General features: G+C 47.2%; 1 protein-coding gene across 12 annotated transcripts in view; it reads left to right on the top strand.

Moving 5' to 3' along the window:
- CFAP74 (cilia and flagella associated protein 74) overlaps positions 1 to 14,260 on the top strand; it is a 36,119-nt gene extending 21,859 nt beyond the window's left edge. For 3 of the 12 annotated variants that reach the window (XM_040084766.2, XM_040084764.2, XM_040084770.2), the window contains 17 exons: positions 2,401 to 2,488; positions 2,837 to 3,010; positions 3,924 to 4,057; positions 4,644 to 4,920; positions 5,362 to 5,469; positions 6,074 to 6,240; positions 7,421 to 7,555; positions 7,903 to 8,012; positions 8,372 to 8,427; positions 8,667 to 8,786; positions 8,972 to 9,124; positions 9,395 to 9,524; positions 10,060 to 10,214; positions 11,009 to 11,147; positions 11,970 to 12,091; positions 12,580 to 12,714; positions 13,726 to 14,257. In XM_040084766.2, coding sequence (XP_039940700.1) covers positions 2,401 to 2,488; positions 2,837 to 3,010; positions 3,924 to 4,057; positions 4,644 to 4,920; positions 5,362 to 5,469; positions 6,074 to 6,240; positions 7,421 to 7,555; positions 7,903 to 8,012; positions 8,372 to 8,427; positions 8,667 to 8,786; positions 8,972 to 9,124; positions 9,395 to 9,524; positions 10,060 to 10,214; positions 11,009 to 11,147; positions 11,970 to 12,091; positions 12,580 to 12,714; positions 13,726 to 13,839 — 2,317 coding nt within the window. In that variant the 3' untranslated portion in view covers positions 13,840 to 14,257. Of the gene's footprint in view, positions 1 to 2,400; positions 2,489 to 2,836; positions 3,011 to 3,923; positions 4,058 to 4,643; positions 4,921 to 5,361; positions 5,470 to 6,073; positions 6,241 to 7,420; positions 7,556 to 7,902; positions 8,013 to 8,371; positions 8,428 to 8,666; positions 8,787 to 8,971; positions 9,125 to 9,394; positions 9,525 to 10,059; positions 10,215 to 10,841; positions 10,987 to 11,008; positions 11,148 to 11,969; positions 12,092 to 12,579; positions 12,715 to 13,725 lie in introns of those variants that run through there. The other 9 variants (XM_040084762.2, XM_040084761.2, XM_040084763.2 and 6 more) reach the window with 8 other exon arrangements.
- The last annotated feature ends 1,264 nt before the right edge of the window (positions 14,261 to 15,524 follow it).

A 15,524-nucleotide genomic window follows, 5' to 3' on the forward strand; every position in this document is an offset into this window, starting at 1 on the left:
TTATCCCAGGAAGTTTTGCTTCACCATTTTAAGAAACATCTACAAATACAAACATAGCTCAGTGACAGGAACCAATTCCAGTTTCTGAAAATCTAAATACCAGAGCTCCCATTGGCCACTGTTCATTTTATTTACCACATCATTGCCATCCTAAAGGATTTAGCAGGACATTTCTTTTCAAAAAATAATTAATGATGTATGGAATTAATTTTGGTGTACAACCAAATACTTCAGTGTCTTTGGTTGTGACTGCCACTGCAAACCTGCTGCTCCTTTGATGTGGGTTCCCAATCCCAGGGATGTGTGTTTGTGTTCTCACAGATGTGCTCAGCACCTCTGGATTCTACCCCGATTGCAAAATTTTCACCAGGTTGGTATTCAAAGAACTAGAAGTGTTTACAGTTCTTGCAGCATCTCAAATCCCATCAGATTACAACAGTAACATGATGACATATTCCAGTTCTGAACTTCAGCTGCTGCAAAGCAGCGTTGCTCTCTCTGAGGGGACGGAAGCAGAGCTGGGATTTAGAACCTTAATCCTCCTTTTAAAAAACAGAGAAGCTTCAGCAAGGAGATTTGATGAGATTAAGGCATTTCTGACACACAAAATGAGTATCTGGCTGTCTGAGGGTACGGATCAGTTTTAAAGACCTGGTGCTGGGAGCTGAGGGGAAGCACTGAGCCGGTGACACATTTATTTCCGTGAGGGCCTCTCAGTGAGCTGGCATTAGGAGCTCTATTAATAGAGCAGCTGTGTTACCAGTGACACCAAAGGGAAAAGAACCCCCCACTCAGCAGTGCCGGGGGAGCAGGGAGCTGCCTGAAGGCTTGGGAAGCTCTGAGTGTCCTGTGCACACAGATGTGTTCCAAAATCCAACTTCTGGGAGATTGAAGCCAACATTTTCTGTTTAGTTGAAGGCGAGTTTTCTACTCTGCTGCCTTTCAGAATTCCCGAACACCACATCCTGTAGTTCCTTGCAGTTGGAACTAGTCCTGCAGGTACTGGCAGTCTAAATCTGATTTGTCTTTTGTGCTTCTCTTTAATTGTGCCATTTGCAGAGAACTTTCTGAAGCATTCCAGGACCTTTTCCCCAAGGTACAGTAGCTAATTTAGAGTCCATCCCTGTGTCCACGCAGTTACAAGTATTTTCTTCCCCCTCTAGATTATTATGAAATAGATTAATTTCTTCTGCTATTCAGATGTCCTGTGACAAAATGCAAGCCGATGCTCTACTCCTCCCTTGCATATAACCTCAGTTCTATGTGTAAAGAACTTCCCAACACCCTTGAACATCACCCTTATTGCAAAATAACAGCAAGATTTTGGATCACCATGGTGACTGAGTGGGTGTTACTTTTATTCTTTAACAATACCATAAAGAGTTGCAATTCCATGAGTAGTAGTAGAACACGAGCACTGTGGAGACCCAAGAACAGGAAGCAACTCACTCTGGTGCTCTGAGATATAAATAGAGCAGCAGAGCTAAAAATGCTCCAGGTTTGTATTGTCTTGGCTTGAAGCTCTGGAATGGAGCTCGTGACAGCACGATGCTTCACCTACAGAAAAGCTGCATTTTATAAATTCTTAGGCTGGTTGGTAATCAGGCACTGCTGGGCTCCAGCTTTGGTCACTTCACGGCTCTGTTTTGGGACACAGGGGTTCTGCCTCAGGCTGATCATTCACCTCAGTGGCCAGAGGGAACCAGGCCCTGGTGATGTGCTGGGGCTGCAGCAGAGATGCACGTTATATTCTGATTATATATTCTGATTAGACAGTAAGCTTTTAATTTTTCAGAATTCTAAATGACTGGATGACATTTTTTAAAAAAAAGGATAAATGGATGCTGACCTCTGTGACTGCCCTTAAAATCCTGTGTGTCCAAAATCCTGTTTTTAAAAACAAAAAGCTATCCAATGTAACTGTACAAGGTCAATCATTCTGACATCACTGCCTTGCAGCCCATGGCCTCCTGCTCAGAGCATTGCCTGGGGCTGCCAGGCTGAAGGAAACCTGGAGCAAGTCCAGAATATTCTTGACCTCCCTTGGTCAGGAGCTGGGACTTCACAGGTCACTCATTTTTGATTGGCATTTTCTTCCACCATTCTTTTTCCATTTCTTTAATATTTGAATTTATCTTGCAAGAATTTTAATGAAAATTCCCTTCAGTGAAGGAGTGGAGTTGATGCTTAACCAGGTGAATCCTCCAATTTGAGGACAATTAAATGAAGATTAAAAGCTGTGAACAGTAAAACTTTCAGACCTTAAGTAACAGGATTCAGTTTGTTTTTCTTTCGGTTAGGAAACAATCTACCAAAAGTTCCTTATTCCTGTTAGTGAGAAAATAGTCAGGATATTTTAATGCACTGACTGTACTTTGGATTTGTACTTTTGGGTTTCAGGCAGTCCCTTCCCGAAGATGCAGGGAGCTATTTCAATGCAGAGACAGGAATCCTGGAGGCCCCAGTGACAATCCTGATCATGGACAAGGTCAGAGATTTTTGTGCTGCTTATGATCAGACTGACAGTTTATGTAAATTATATTAGTGAATGTTCATTTAATGGTACCTAATTTTAGATTAGTTCTTTACTAATTGAGGCTCTGTGATAATAGTAAAAGATGCTTAAAGTGCTAATACAGATTTGATCGTTTTTTCTTGTCTCATGTTTGCAATACTGGAAGTTAAATCCTTTCTCCTCAGTGCTGGTGTCATGTTACTGTCAAGGAACAGAGTAACTTTTTCTTGCACTTTTCCTTTTGAATGACATTTCATTTCAATCCTGTCCTTACAACCCACAGATGGAGGTTTTTATCCTGCGCTCTTGCGTTTGTTTCAGGCTAAAAAAGTTAATTTTACTGTCCACGCTATTGTTACTACTTCTGATTTGGAAATCAGCCCAGCACAGATCAACTTTGGATACTGCACGATCTATGAAGCCGTGCAGGCAAATGTCATCCTAACAAACAAATCCATCTTGCCACAGGAGTTTGGATTTGTGGGACTGCCAGAGGTACGGGCTTATCCCACACACACCTCCTCTGCTGTCAAAATAGATTTCAGTGTCATGGGAACGTGTTCAGTGTGAGTGTAAATAAATCATGCCTGGTTCCTGCAGCCCAGGGGATCCTGCTCCCTGTGGAGTTCTGGCCTGGCGTGTGTGACTCTCCCTGCGTGGCACCCTCTGCATTTGCCAAGCAGTGCCAACCCTGGGAGGAGGTTTTCCTCTCCCTGACCTTTTCCTATCGGAATTCCTGGGTTGTTACACCAAAAGATCTCCTAAGAGAACACCTGGGACACTTTTACCACTAAATAAAACAGGCTTGGGGCTGTGGCTGTGGCCTCAGACCAAGTGCCCAGAGGCTTTGCCTTTAAAGTGCTCCTTGGGAGCCATCCCAAGCCATGCACACTTTCTGACTGGCTGGAAGTTGATGTGGAAGCACAAATTTAATCACAGGGGCTGCTGGGTTCATGTGGGCTGGGTCTCCTGAATAATTTTTTGGACAAAGTTGTTTCTTCAAGCTCCATAATAGCAGGGTGATCACAGTGTGAAATGGTTGGGCATGTTGGAGGAACCTGGCAGTCAATTTAGGCATTATCCTGTTCTCTGCTGGCTTAGGGATTAAAATCAAGGAGCAGCTAAAGGAAATTGTTAACTTCCACAGATGGGAAAGAAGCTGGGGAAGGGATTCTCCTGAAATCTGAGTTAATGGATTTAATACCTTTAGAGCTCCTTTGAGGTGAGAAATCTGTCTCTCAGACTCTGGGCACTGACTCAGACAAAAACTTCTCTCTGGAAGATTTCTCCTTTCCTGACAGTTCCACATTTAATAAGAGTTTCTTTAAATCTTACCAGTAACATCTTATTTTAATTTATTAATAGGCTGATCATTTAACTAATAATTTCTTTTCCTGCCATTTTGAAGTTCATTGAAGTTCAACCCAGCGATGGATTTGGAACTATTCTTCCCCTGGAAAGCCTGACACTGGACATAATCTTTAAAGCCACCAAGGCAAAAGAGTACAGCTTTGAGCTCACCTGCAGGACAGAGATCAACAGGTGTGTTAATGGATGGGCAGCAGGGAAGCTGAAATCTGAATTTAACCCAGTTCAGGAATTGAATCCCTGCCTGCCTGGGGGAGGTGGGGCTGGGGTAAGCACCCGGGGCTGGTGGGAATTCTCCAGTTGCAGGAGTTGCTCAGTGCCTGTTGGTTTCATCCTTGGTTTTTACATCTGTCTTTACTGAGATGACTTTTCCCACCCCTCCTGAAGTTTATCCTTGTCCCACACCCAAGCTCCAGCCCCTCTACCTGCACTGCTCTGCTGCTTTTTCAGCACAATTACTGAAGGAATTCTTTTTTGTAGAAATGCTCTACACATTAAACCAATGCTATCGCAATAATAATGGCATAAACTTTGATTTGACTGGATGCATTTCCAGAAGTTCACAGAGGAAGAATTCAAGCAGGGACTCTGGCCAATTGTGCATTAAAAATAGATAGTATTATTGTTCATCTTTAGGCAAAATTCCCATTGCAAGCTTGAAATTCTGCTTAAATAGGGACTACAGGATTAGCTCCCTATTTTCCGGGCTGATTAAGACACTATTTTATGCTGAGACAATTTATCGTGTGTTTATTTTTAGACAATTCAAGCTGTCATGCAAAGCAGTTGGAGTCCACCCACCTCTCGAATTGTCTCATTCCTTGGTTCAGTTTGCTGCTACAGCCCTGAACTCGGTGTCTTCAGCCACCCTGGATGTGCTCAATTCCCACGTGGGTGGGAACCCCCTCACTCACGCTGTCCCACGGATTGGCACTGGGGACCCTGCCCCTGTTGGCCCCACTTCCTTTGAATTCCATGTGCCCCAAGACTGTCCCGTGAGCATCACACCTTCTGTGGGAACTGTGCTGCCTGGGCAGGTAAATCCACTTTAAATGTCGGGTGTTCTGCCAAATCTTTGATCATCTCTATCCTTACAAAGGCTGACACTTGTAAACAAAGCTCAGAACATTGATTGTTGTTAGAATAGCTGGAATGTTTTGTATTGTTTGAAAGGATGTTTTGAATCAGACAGGAGGGTTAAGCACCAAATCTGGCTAATGCCTTATGGGAGTGTTCTGTCCCCAGTGTTGTCACTGTGCTTTATGTGAAGAACGTTTAAATATCAAAAGTATTCCCAGCCCTCTGTACCATCCTGGACTTCCAGGAAAGCTGCAAGTGCCCTTATGCCGAGGATGCTGCGGTTCCCTCAGAGCAGAAGTGCCCTGGATGTGTGAAATGTGTGCTGCTCTGCGTGACACACAGGTGTCACACGTGTCTGAGCTGTGGCCTCACTCCTGTGTGTGCTCTCCCGTTCCCAGAAAAGCTCCATCCGAGTGTCCTTCAGCCCGGCGCTGTGGGATCAGCACATCAGGGAGGAGGCAGCGCGGCGGCTCGGCACAGCAGCTGTGCCGGGGCCTGGAGCACAAGTAAGGAGTGCTAAGAACAGCACATGCTGCTGGTCTGTCACTTCCAGATATTTGTTTCTCTGGGTGGTATTTTTATCATAAAATTATTTGCATATTAATGAAGCCCAAGCTCATGGTCCGTGCAGGACCTGCCTGTAAAGGATGAGAGTGTGACTGTGTGTGGCCTGTTCGCTGAGCAATAATTTAATTTCATGCGCACAATTTCCAAAGTATTCCTAGAGGGTTTTATTGCAAATGCCAACTGAAATAGTCTTTAAAAAAAAAATTTTCCTACATTTCCTGAAGATTTACAGCAACCATGGACTTTATATGCAACCTTTAGGTCAGTTAATTTGTGAGCACGTGTGGTTGTCTTTGATTATGAGATAAACAGGTAAAATCCCCATGAGATGGAGACTTTTACTCATCTGCTCCAAGAGGAGACCTCTTCTTCTAAGAGGGGGTAAAATATGTCCATTTCAACTTAATTTTTAAATTTTACACTATTGGGAACTTGTCTGTAGTCACTGCTGTGTCTGTGGGCTGTCCCCATCATCCTGTTGCCCCTTGTCCCCTGCTCTGGGTCACCTCCTTGCTCTGTGGCCTTGGCTGTGTCTTTGATCAGATTTCCAGTGATCCCCCTCAGACTCCGATGGGCAAAAAGAAGAAAGATTCAAAGAAGGAGCCAAAGAAATCGAGCGTTTCCATTTCCAGAGGACAGGATGGAAGCAGGATGAGCCTGGCTGCTGTCAATAGCCCTAACGAGCCAAAACCCAAAGAGTTAAAGCCCGAGTAAGTCAACAGAAGCATCTTGTACTACACAGACGACATTCTCTTTAGAAAGTAGTTTAATAAATCTACTAAAGCTGTAGGTAGACAAGAAAGCAAACCGGCGAGGGAACAGCTTCAGCTGTGTTGCAGAGGCTGTTTCCAAAATTAGTGCTGCTTGTGAGCCACACAGCTGTACCCTCTCATGTGAGGCAAAGAATCCCTTTATGCATCAGAAGGATTGAAGACTTCAAAGAATCTGTCAGGGAGCAGGAGCTGTGCGGGGGATGGGGCTGAGCCAACACGGGGTTTATGGAAAGGGCAACGGCAAAGCTCAACTTGAGACCAACAGAAACCACTCAAATAAACCTCTTGTGAGCAGATCTACCAGAACCAGCCCAAATCCACTGCAGGGAGTAATTGCTGGTTTTAATTTGAGGGTTTACACAGCCCTGCTCATTAGTCATGGTCAGCATCAGTGCTGGCAGGGAGATGCTGCTGGGAAATGTGCATCTGAAAGAGTTCCTGTGCAGTGTGAGCACCTCAGGGAGAGTCACATCAACAGCGTTGCTGCCTGGAGCCTGGGAGACTCACCTGCCAAATCTGGTACTCGAGGGCTCTTGTACAGCAGGTAATTCATCTTCTCAGAGCCACACTTCAGGCCAGTCTCGGGATTTTGGAAGTATTTGGAAGTAAATACATTCTGAAGCAGGCATTTTTGGCTGTACTGGATGTTTTGATATCTTTTAGTAAAATCACATGTTCATTGCAATCCATTAATTATAATTTTTAAACATTTTCAGCAGAGGTTGTAAAAATAAAATGCCTATTTTAGAAGTATTGCCTACATACTGCATTAGAGGAATGTGATTCCATGTGTTTACATGTCATTGAAATGATGTAGAAGTACTGGAAGACACTGAAATGCTTGATGTATTCAACCAAAGCAAATTGTATTGACGTTTTTGCAATCTTTAGCGTGACATCTGTTATCTGGGTTCTTAATTTTTATTCTCTTTTGGCAACAAAAGCCAAGCACTTTGTAGGGTTGGGTCCATTACTGACAGTCATTTAGTCTTTCTGTTACATTCAAATTTGAATGTTGACTAAGAAACAATAATCACAAATAGCTCTGCAGATATTTATTTGATGTTTTTCTTGCTCTCTCACTCACTGAGGTAATTCTTATTCCTGGATTCTCTAGTTCTGATGCTTATAGGGCAGCCCAGGCTTCCCTGACGAGGAGTTTCAGAGGGAGTTTTAACAAATACATCATCCCATGCTCTGTTGGAAGTGGCCAGGCCACTGGAGAGGAGGGCTCTGGGCACTTCACCTGCAGGTGGGTGCAGCTGGGTAACCCAGAGATGTGAGGGGAATGGTGGGCTTGCTAATTTATTCGTTTGGGGGAGAAATTTGTTTTCTGATCTTAATTACTTCATAGCTCAGTGGTAGAAACTCATGCTCCCAGCCCACCAGTTGGATAAGAATCAAACACATGAATATCAAAGCAGCTGAGAGAATAATTGTGTGAAAACTTTGAGGCAGCTGTAGCTCATCTCTGCTCAGGCACAGTCGGTCACCGAGCCCTGTGCTGTGCTGTGACACCCTGTGACAGGAGCACATCCCTGGCAATAATAATCATCTCTGTATGATCCCAGAGCTCTGCTTTTCTGTTCCTCTCTCCAGCCCTCACAACACCTTGTACCTGGAGCTGCACTGCCCCGCTGTAGCCCCGCCTGTTCTGATCATTTCCGACTCCGGGATCAACGCGGTCGATTTTGGGGACGTTTCTGTAGGTATGAAATTTGAATTCTGGTTTGAAGTGGTTTCTCTCTGACAGTGAGTTCTTCCCAGCAGAGTTTTGCATTTTTAAAAGTCAGGATGGAAATTAGCCCTTAGTGGGTATTTAGGTGGAAAACAAGGAGGCTCTGGCCAGCTGAGGCCCAGGGAAGAGCAGACCTGATCCCCAAACATGGACCTGGGAGCTCCAGAAGTGACTGGCCCAATCTGAAGGCGTTTTGGTGAGCTTTGAGTAGTGCCTCAGCCAGAGGCCTGGGATGAGTGTGTGGCCCAGGCAGGAGCACAAGTAGGAGGAAGGAATGGGAGGGCAGGGATGAGCATTCTTCATCTTGGGAAGCGTTTTCATTCCTTGCAGGCCACAGAATGATGAAGAGAATTGCAATAGAAAACATCTCCCCAGGGAAGCTGGAAGTATCCTTGTCTGGAGCACGTGAGCTCAGCCTTCAGCCTCTGCTTAATCAGACTCTGTCTCTGCAGGGGGAACTGCTGGACACTAAAGCATCAGCTCATCTTCTCTTGAGTTGTTGATCTCTCCAAAGCTTACAGATGCTTAGTTCAGACCTAAGACATGTCAACAATATGTAGAATCTCTTCTCGTATATTTTTTCTCCATCTTTATGAACTTCTTTCCTTGAGTTGCGCTGTTTTAGCTGGGGTTCTCAGTTCTGAATCCCAATGGCCCCTTCCTGTTGGTCAGAGCAGTTAGAACACTGGAGCCAGGTGAAAATAAACCCCTCATCATCTCTTTTTGTCCAAGTGAGGATAAATGGGTGAGTAAAAGGTACAACAGCAGTGGGGGAAAGGAGGAGAGATGTGAGAGGTGTGTAACACAGGAGTTACCAACAGGAAAAACCTCTGTTCCCTGTCTCTGTTCTGGGATGGCTCTTTGGGAGGGGTCAGCTGCAGGGGTGGGCTTCCCTCAGCAGATGGAGTAACCCAGGCACCCTCTGGGCAGTTCTTGGAAACTCTGGACGTGCAGGCGGCAAAGACCAACCTCAGGCTCCGCCTGTCCGGGCACGGGGTGCTGCCGAGCACGGAGTGCTCCGTGGGAGAGGCGCTGCACATGGGATACGTCATGGCCGGGGACACGGCGACTGCCACGGTCAAGGTACGGCCTCTGTGCTGAGCTGCAAGGCACCGCAGGAGAAGACACCAGGAGCTGTCTCCTCACAGACTGTGTCAATAACCAAAGCCTTGTGTCTGATGGGCAGTGGGGTTGGGTGTGGGCAGCACTGATTGTGTCTCTGGTGGCACCTGGGGATGCAGAGCTGCACTAATGCAGCAAAATCAATTCAGCCACTTTGCAAACTGGGGATCTTACAGGCCTGAGGATCAATTTCCTCAGTGCAAATGCTGTTGTGTGAATGAATGTCCCCAGGTAGAGAACACTTCCAGCCTGACCCTGCCCTTCTCCGTACAACTGGCGTCGCTCTCACCAACACGAGACAGAGACCGGCAGAAAATTCCATCTTTTCTTACATCCCCTCTGCAGAGAACAGAGATTGTTGGTAAACTTCCTTTTATTCTTTCCTCCTTTTCCTCTGCTAAAGACTCAGGAGGTTTAAAGCAGCATTGCTGTGTCCTCTTAGATCCACACAACTGTCAGACCTGGGGCATCACAACCCTGAAATTAAAGATTTCATTTTGCTCCCCAGTAGGAGCTGTAGTAATTCTTTCAATATGGGGAGCTGTAAATTTACACAGCCTGAGCAAATACCCACAAGTAAGGAGATATTAGTGTTTAAATCTAAATAAACCCACACAGTAATTGCATGTTAAAGATTACATTTAAAGATGTCCATCTCTGTAAAAACAAGTCAGAATAAAGGAAGAGTTGGTGATGCTGCTTCAGTTCCTCTGGAGATGAATGCATCAAACTGATGGATGGATGTATCTGGTGTTCCTAACACCCTGTTTTGTTACAAAGCCATGTATCAGCTCTTATTTATTTGCCGTTCCAACAATTAATGGGTTTAAAATTTATGAAGAAGTAAAACGGAGCTGTCCTCCTTTCTTATCTGTATCCTCATTTTTATTTACCAGGAACACAGAACTATAGTGGCTTCAGTGTGTTCAGTGTCTCTCCAACAGAAGGAAAAATTGAGGCTGGGATGAGCCAGGATTTTGTTGTTACTTTCAGTCCTGATCATGAAAGTCTCTACTACTCCGATCGTCTCAAGGTTCTGCTCTTTGGCAAGGTGAGACAATCAGGATTATGAAAATAATCTAAATATTGGACGAACTGATGTAGGGAGGAGAGGTCACATTCTGACATTTTCCAGGTTTAGATATGCAGTTATTAATTGATAAAAACAGTGACGTGGGGTCCATCCCCGCTCTCTCCCGCGGCGGTCAGGAGGGGCCGAGAGCTGAGCCCGGCTCTGCTGCAGGGAGCGTTAATGGCAGAGCAGAGGGGAGAGGGAGGCGAGCTCCGGCCCGGCAGGAGCAGGAGCGCCAGGGCGCCGCTCCCGCAGCCGCTCGGTGCCGCGCTCCGTCTGTGCAGCTGCCCGGGGATGCTCCGGCCGGATGCGCAGGTGGCCGCGCCGCGGGCAGCGCTGGGCCCCTGCCAAGACACCAAAAGTTGGTGCAGGGTGACCACTAATGCCCGACAGCAGCACTGCAAACGCGCTGGGGCTGAGCCTGAGCTGCTGCGGTCCGTGCGAGCTCTGGGACCGCGGTCGGGAGTGAAGGCGCGTCGGGATGGGCTGTGGATGAACGGACGCTCGGCCCGGGTTTGGCGACAGGAAAGTTTCGCCTCTCGTAGGGGCTCTGGGATAGTTTGTCCGGTGCCCTCCTGAGGCACATTTCCCTGTTGTTTAAAACAGAAGTGCCCGGGTGGGCAAGCCCGGGGCAGGTGCAGAACTCCCGCGTTAGAGCCCAGGATCGTTGCCGTGGGAGGCGATGCCGCGATGCTGGCGCTGCTGGGTCAGGTGCCAGCGCCATGCAGGTGACACCAGCTGTCACCGCATCCAGGACTTTCTGTCTCCCCCAGCAAACGGCCCACGAGATCCAGCTGAAGGGGGCAGCCCGGGATCACCCCATGTTTGTGGAGGGGGGAGTGCCCCTGGATGTGCCCGTGGAGTCCTTGGCTGTGACCTCACCTGTGGCACCACAGGGAGCACTGAAAGGAGGTAAAGTGCCACTGCTGTGTATTATGGAACAGGGAGGGATCACACATGGGAATGTTCATCTTCCTTTAAGGAAGAAAAAAAAAAAAAAATCATTATGTTACAGCATATATTCATTATATACAAAAAAAAAAAAAAAAAAAAAAACACACACTCCTCCCCCCCCCAAAAAAAAAAAAAAAAAAAAAACCACAAAAAAACCAAAAACACCAAAACTTAAGGAAAGATTTTCTCTCATTTTAATGCAGTTCTCTCTTAACGATCATCTTCTACTTCTGCAGTTTCCCTGCAAAAATCACTATAATGTAAAACTACTATGAAGAATTAAGATCCATTTGCTTTCTGCCACTTCTCTGAGGTGTATTAAATGTTTAAGAAATTATTCCATGTATAATCACATATCCTGGATTCTCTTGTTTGTCCTGTTATAAAACTTCCAAGCATTTGAAGTTACTCTTCCTTAATTTCTTGGGACAGGATCTGTGTTCAGAGACAGAATGCAAACAGCTCCTGACTCCTGAGCTGTAAATAAGTCCAAGCACACGCAATAAAGTACAGAGGAGGTGTGTGCCATGGGCTGGAAAATGAGACTGGAACTTGATAAACAAGTAACAGTTGCAGTTTGCAATTGCAAATTATCCAAACACTCCTTTTCCTTAATTCCTCACTCACTCTGTAAAAGGATCTCTTTATCTGTGCCAGCTCCTGAGTTTGCCACATCGCTGTTTTGAACCCTCCTGGTACGATTTGTGTTGGTTCCAAACTGCCAAAGGCTCGGCTCTGACTGTCTCAGAGCTGACCTGGTTGCTGTCTGCTCTTGTTCAGGGCCACAGGAAGCAGTGAGGTCCCTTCTCCTGCTCCTGGAGTACGTGGAGGGCTCGGCAGAGCCAGCCAGGGCAGAGATCACCGTCGGGGCCATACAAAGCTCTGTGCTGCCAGCCAAGCAGGTGAGGAAACAAAACCTGCAGGTTCGTGCCAGGTGTTCTATGGGATCCTGACAGTGTGCAAAGAGCTGCTCCTTCCTTCTGTCCAAAATTCACAAATTTTAAAAATCAGCTTTCAGAATTTCTCTGAAATGTAAATTTTACATTATACATTTTTGTATATAATGTAAATTTTACATTATAAAAGCATCAGTGTTTGAAAAGATTATTTTTTAGGGGCTAATATATGGAATCAGCATTATCATACTAAATCAGCAACAAACTTCATTAGCAGTTTGCTTCCTCAATTCTGGAATTTGGAATTTTGAGCCCAGAACTGAATTACAGTTCTAATCCTGTTATTTTACTGGAGTATTTAGTGACAAGGCGACACAATGAAACGTCACAGTGATAGCTGGAGTCTCAAGGGGCACTTCGGGCAGGGGCAGCGCAGCCTGTGCGGCCCGGGTGTGACCGTGCCGTGTGTCCGAGTGTCCGTGTGTCCGTGCCAGGCCGTGGAGTTCAGCCTGGACAGCGGCCCGGAGCTGCAGCGGGCGGGGTTCGAGCTGGACGGCCCGAGGGGAGCCCTGGAGCCCGGGCAGCTGCAGCGCATCGGCGTCTCGTGGGTGCCACCTGCCGACCTGCAGGTGAGACACGGCCCCGGGCCCCCGCGGGTGCCACACCAACGTCCTGGTGGTGTCACACAGCGCTTCTGTCGGAGCGTGGCCCAAACCTCCTGCTGGGGGTGTGACCCGCAGTTGGGATGTCACCCAGAGCTCATGTTGGATTGTCACACAGAGTTCCTGTGACCCACGGCTCCTGCAGGTCGCTGTTACAGAGCCCAAAGGCTGAAGTGCTGCTGCTGTTAACAGGCCCTGGTGCCCTGAGTGAGCTCTGGAGGGGCCTGGGGCAGAGCTGCTGCAGCCCTGCCAGCACAGAGCTGACTCTACACAGATCACTCTGCAACACATTTCTTTGCCATGGGCTGCCTTTCCTTCGGCACATTCCTGGAAGTCAGTGGGGCCTTTGGATTTTCCACTTTAGGTGCCCCATTCCCCTGGCTACTTCTGCCTTATATCGTAGAGGTTGGATATGATGTCCTAACAGCTCCACGAGGCTGTGACTGCCCTTCCTGATTCACCTCCTTGGGCATCCGTGGAGACTGGAGGCATTGACTCCAGTGTGTGGGATGGCAGAATGAGTAGCCGGTTCCAAAATGAAAAGACTTCTGCCATCACACGCAGGAAGAGGCAGCAGAGCTCATGGCAGGATGTTTCCAGCCCGCATCTGCCTCTTGGTAACCCCTGGGTCTTGCACAAGGCTGAGCACTCACTGGGGGCTGACAGGATCCGCTTCCTTCCAGCCCTCTCTGGGAGCTCTGAGGTTGCTGCTGTGCCCGGCTGCCGCGGCTGTGACGTGGGGACAGTCTCTGTGGCACTCTGGGGACAGAATGCTGAGTCACTGTCAAACCTCACTGCCTGCAGCGTGAGCATCACTTGGGGACACAGAGGAGCCAGCACAGTGACCGTAACCTGTCACCTGTAGCTGTAACTTGTGCCTTGAACACCGAGATGTGAAACACAGAGCTAGGAGGTGACCAGCTCATGTCTCCTATGTCCAAAACACCAGGCTGATTTCCTGTGTGGTTCTTTCTGCAGACCAGTGACCCCCCGCTTGTGTCAGCCCTCCTGACTGTAAAAGGTGACATTACAGAATCCTACCGAGTCCTGTTGATGGCAAGAGTTGTGTCTGCACCCGCTCCCACTGACTGAGGGATCCAGGCAAATGGAAAGGAGGATAGAGCTTACATTGCTGGGAGATCCCTGCTGAAACAGGGGAAGATTTTGAGATTGTTGCAAATAAGTGAGGGCAGCAGGGACGTGGGAAGGAAGGGCCGTGTAACATTCCTGCACTGTTTCACCCAAAGTTCTCTGTAAACTCTGGTGCCAGTAGCTTCATTTTCCAGCTGACTCTGTGACAATAATCTTGTGTTAGAAGAAAGAATTACTGAGGGTCCCAAGCAGCTCCACCTGCTGTTAATCCATGTCTCCCAAAGGTGGGCATTCCATCGGGAGGATTATCTGGTTTACATACACATAGGTGAGTTTCTATCTTTTTCCAATTTCAGATGCTTTTTGTAGGATTTGGAAAAGCCTTGACTTTTTCTCTTCTAAGAACCAAAATAAAGTTTGTTATTGAAGCCTCCTCCAAATCATTTGTGCAGTCGCTTTTACAGTGTACAGTCAAATCTGACTGGTAGCATGTGGTCGAGGGGGAATATTCCCGTGCTGTCCCTGGATATGGTCAGACACTTGCCAGACATCCTGGCTGTCCAGGAACTTTGTATTTCTGTCTTTGCCTTCTGCTGAACTGTGGCTGAGAGCAGAATCCTGTTCTGGGGAAGGCAGAATGCCCTGCAGGTGGAACTTCTGTCAGGAAGCAGCAGCTGGTTCAGGGCAAGTGCAGAGCTGGAGGATGGAGGGAGCAGGAAGGCAGCAGCCATTAGACACAGGAAACTCCTGTACATCTCTTATCACACTCTTTCCTGAGTCACAGCCAGTCTGTGGCAAAGTTCCCTCCCCACCACTCGGAGGGCGTGTTGCCCTTTGGCCCCTGTGGCTGTTAAATCCCTGATTCAGATGATGCAATCAGAACATAGAAACGTTATTTGTAAATATCCCTGTGGTAACGAGCTGGTAACTGCAGGAACAAGCAGGGAAGCAATTGTCACATGGAACATTTTAACCCCTTTGACAGAGGAGCTTTGTAACAGTGAAGAGGAGGTTCCTTGTTCTTCTAGCCAGTGTTTGATCCATTGAGATGCGTTCTCATTTAATAATGGGTCGAGTGCCTGTGGAGTCACTTAACTCTTCAGTCTAAAGACTGCAGATGCTGAAGCAATCCCAGTGTCCTGGGGAGGAGCTGGGGGTGGCAGTGCCAGCCAGGGACGGCTCTGCCGTGCTTGGAGGCCCGGGGTGTTTCTGCTGGCACAGCTGGGCGGGTGCCTGAGCTGGGCACAATGGGCTTTGTGTGCCGGCTCCCTGCAGCCCCAAAAGGGTGAGGAAATAGCACGACATCACCCCAAACCGCTGCACACAGCACTGCTCACTCAACACTGACCTCATGGGGAGCTGTCAGTAAGCAAGGAAGGGCACAGTGTGTGGGAGTGGAGGAGCTCTTTTAAGGAACTGAATTTGTGGGCATCCATTGTGCGAGGATCCTTCAGATTTCAGTCCCGGAAACCAAAAAGTGTTTGCTGACAACAAATCAGTCTCCAGGCTCTGTTTATGATAACCATACAGAGTGCTGAAAATAAGTGTAACATTATCTACCAGGGAACAACACCACTGTCTTAGAAATCTTCCACTTCACAGAGGTCAGGTACTGAGAAAAAAACATCCAGAGGAGGAGAAAATTAAAAAATGAAAGAATGATGGAAGACAGTGACATTGGTGCC

This window comes from Hirundo rustica, chromosome 22 (assembly GCF_015227805.2).
Source record: "Hirundo rustica isolate bHirRus1 chromosome 22, bHirRus1.pri.v3, whole genome shotgun sequence".
NCBI lineage: Eukaryota > Metazoa > Chordata > Aves > Passeriformes > Hirundinidae > Hirundo > Hirundo rustica.